This window comes from Cynara cardunculus (genome assembly GCF_001531365.2).
Source record: "Cynara cardunculus var. scolymus isolate 2C chromosome LG 16, CcrdV1, whole genome shotgun sequence".
Classification (NCBI taxonomy): Eukaryota; Viridiplantae; Streptophyta; class Magnoliopsida; order Asterales; family Asteraceae; genus Cynara; species Cynara cardunculus.
This window is the reverse complement of record NC_037543.1, coordinates 20,699,483-20,702,317: the sequence shown is the minus strand read 5'-3', so window position 1 is coordinate 20,702,317 and position 2,835 is coordinate 20,699,483. Positions and strand designations below refer to the sequence as shown.

Here is a 2,835-nt window from a genome sequence, read left to right as displayed (position 1 = left end):
GGTAATTTTACAGAAGCCCAGAGGGGTAAATTGGTAAAAAAATCCAGAAGCACTCAATTACTCTAAGCATCTGGTGGACTGCACCTGCTGTCTCATCTGCTGAATTGAGCCTGCATCCTTCTTCCACCTGAGGGTCGTACTGTTATGGACAGTTAATGACTTCCCTGCTTATGCCATGTTGTCTGGTTGGAGCACGCATGACAAACTAGCATGTCCTTATTGCATGGGTAATGCATGTGCATTCCAATTACGAACCGGAGGAAAGTCTTGTTGGTTTGCAAGTTCCTACCTATGAGACATCCTTTCAGGCGTGATAGGAACCAATTTCGTGTTAGACATGCCGAAAAAGCTGATGCACCCCCGCTATTAACGGGAGAGCAAATATGGGCAGAAGTCTGTAGACTTCCTACCGTTTATGATGGCGTCCCGCATGGATCAAGACACTATAGAAAGCCYGCAGGTTTTGGAGTAACTCACAATTGGGTAAAGCGGAGCATTTTCTRGGAGTTGCCCTATTGGCATACTTTGTTAATTCGGCACAACCTGGATGTAATGCACATTGAAAAGAATGTGTTTGATAATCTGTTTCACACGATTATGGATACACCAAAATCAAAGGACAATATAAAATCAAGGAAAGACATAGCAGAATATTGCAACCGACCGGAGTTGCATATACGTGAGGAACGAAATAAAGTATTTAAACTGAAAGCCACTTACACATTGAACAAAGAGCAAGTACCAAAGGTGTGTGGTTGGTTGAAGAAGTTGAAATTTCCAGATGGCTATGCTTCCAACATAGGGGCATTAGTAAATGTTGAAGATGGTAGTTTCTATGGCTTCAAGAGTCATGATTGTCACGTGTTCATGCAAAGATTGCGCCCTATTTACATTAGAGGGATGGTACCGAATCCAATATGGGACGCTATCACTAAGTTGTGCACATTCTTTCGTGCAATATGCTCGAAAGTGGTCCATGTTGACGACTTGCTTCAATTGCAGACGACAATAGTTGAAACTATATGCAAGTTGGAAAGAGTATTTCCACCAGGGTTCTTTGATTCCATGGAACACCTTGTGGTACATCTAGCGCGTGAAGCATTAGTWGGTGGTCCGGTTCAATATCGATGGATGTATCTCTACGAGAGACGTCTAGGGTCCTTGAAAAGGACAGTAAGAAACAGAGCAAGGGTAGAAGGGTCGATTGTTGAGGCATATTTGGTTAACGAACTATCTACCTATTGCTTGTTGTATTTTGAACCAACGGTAGAGACGCGGCTAAATCGTGAGCCTCGGAATTTTGCCCCTGAATGTTCGTCTTCCGATATGAGGTTAAGCATATTTAAGACCCCGTCTCGGAAACTATATGGTAAGGCTGGAACACACTGTCGGCTACAAGATGGGGATCTACACAAGGCTCACACATACATCTTGTTGAATTGTGAAGAAGTATCTCCTTTGATTGTAGTGTTCGATGAAGAGGTTAAACGTAACGAGCCATATATTGATGAAGCGGGGCTCGATAGACGAAGAAGTGAAGATTTTGCAGGTTGGTTTGAGACCTACGTAAGTATATACATATTGTAATTATTCATCCTTATTTATATGTCTTCAATAGAATGTCACCAATTACATGATTATTTGTCATTATAGGTTATGTCTGGGTATGACCCCATTACCAATCGTCTAAAAATTTTGGCTTCAAGACCACTCCGTTATGCTATTCAACACCCTGGGTTTTTCGTAAATGGTTACAAGTTCCATACCCTAACACACGGTACCGGTCGCACCACTCATAACAGTGGAGTATGCGTGAGAGGCTCTTGTTACTCAGAGTATGAGTTTCACTACTATGGGTTGTTGGATGAAGTCCTAGAGATAGAATATCATGGGTATGGACTCAGTCGTTGTACTGTACCGATATTCAGATGCACATGGTTTGATACAGTTAATGGCGTTCGAGTTGACCCAAAACATAATATTATGGACGTTAAATATAGATCAAGACTTCGTTCAGATGACCCATTTATTCTAGCATCACAAGCTGAACAAGTATATTATGTACCTTATCCATCAAACTCATTAAAGGATTGTTGGTCTATGGTGAAAACAAAGCCAAGAGGGGTCTATGACTTAGCGTCATGTGTAACCGAAGTACCTTCCGATGAAAATGTGGATGAGGAACAATTTTTTCAAGAAAATGATAGAATAACATCCATAGGTACAAACGAAGAAGTATATGAACCCATCTGTCTTGTCACGGAGGAAGAAGACATAGAAGTTGCCAWTGATGGTCGTGACAACTGGCATGTTGACGAGAGTAGTGACAAAGAAGAGTTTGAAGACTCCGATACTGACTCAGATGAAGAAGAACCTGACTTGTCTGATCACTCATCAGATGATTAAATAMTAGGTTGACTTTAGTGTTAATAAACTTTGTTTACATGTGTACTCGTCTATATGTTATCTTTGTGAATTTATCTTTTAAATCTTTATTGTTKTAATAACCCCTTTCTTATAGACTTGTTACAGTATGCCGCATATTTGGTGTGGAGGAGGTAGGGGAAGAGGTAGGGGCGATTCTATAGGTACTCCGTTCCCATCTACTGCTACACCTAGCCGACCTACACCTACTCCATCTACTGCTACACCTAGCCGACCTACACCTACTCCATCTACTGCTACACCTAGCCGAGCTATTACTAGCCTCCCTACACCTACTCCAGGATCTAGTAGTGCTTTTGTACAAGCAGATGAGTTTGAGTCTGCAAATGTCCATGGCATCAATGCTCCAAAACATCTTCTAGCCGAGAGAACGAGGATTGGTGTTACATC

At 41.7% G+C, this 2,835-nt stretch overlaps 1 protein-coding gene across 1 annotated transcript; it reads left to right on the top strand.

Moving 5' to 3' along the window:
* Positions 1 to 291: 291 nt before the first annotated feature.
* On the top strand, positions 292 to 2,406 carry LOC112529102. Its single transcript, XM_025140177.1, has 2 exons — positions 292 to 1,566; positions 1,654 to 2,406. The coding sequence occupies exons 1-2, from the start codon at positions 292 to 294 to the stop codon at positions 2,404 to 2,406; spliced, it is 2,028 nt and encodes a 675-aa protein (XP_024995945.1).
* Positions 2,407 to 2,835: the final 429 nt, after the last annotated feature.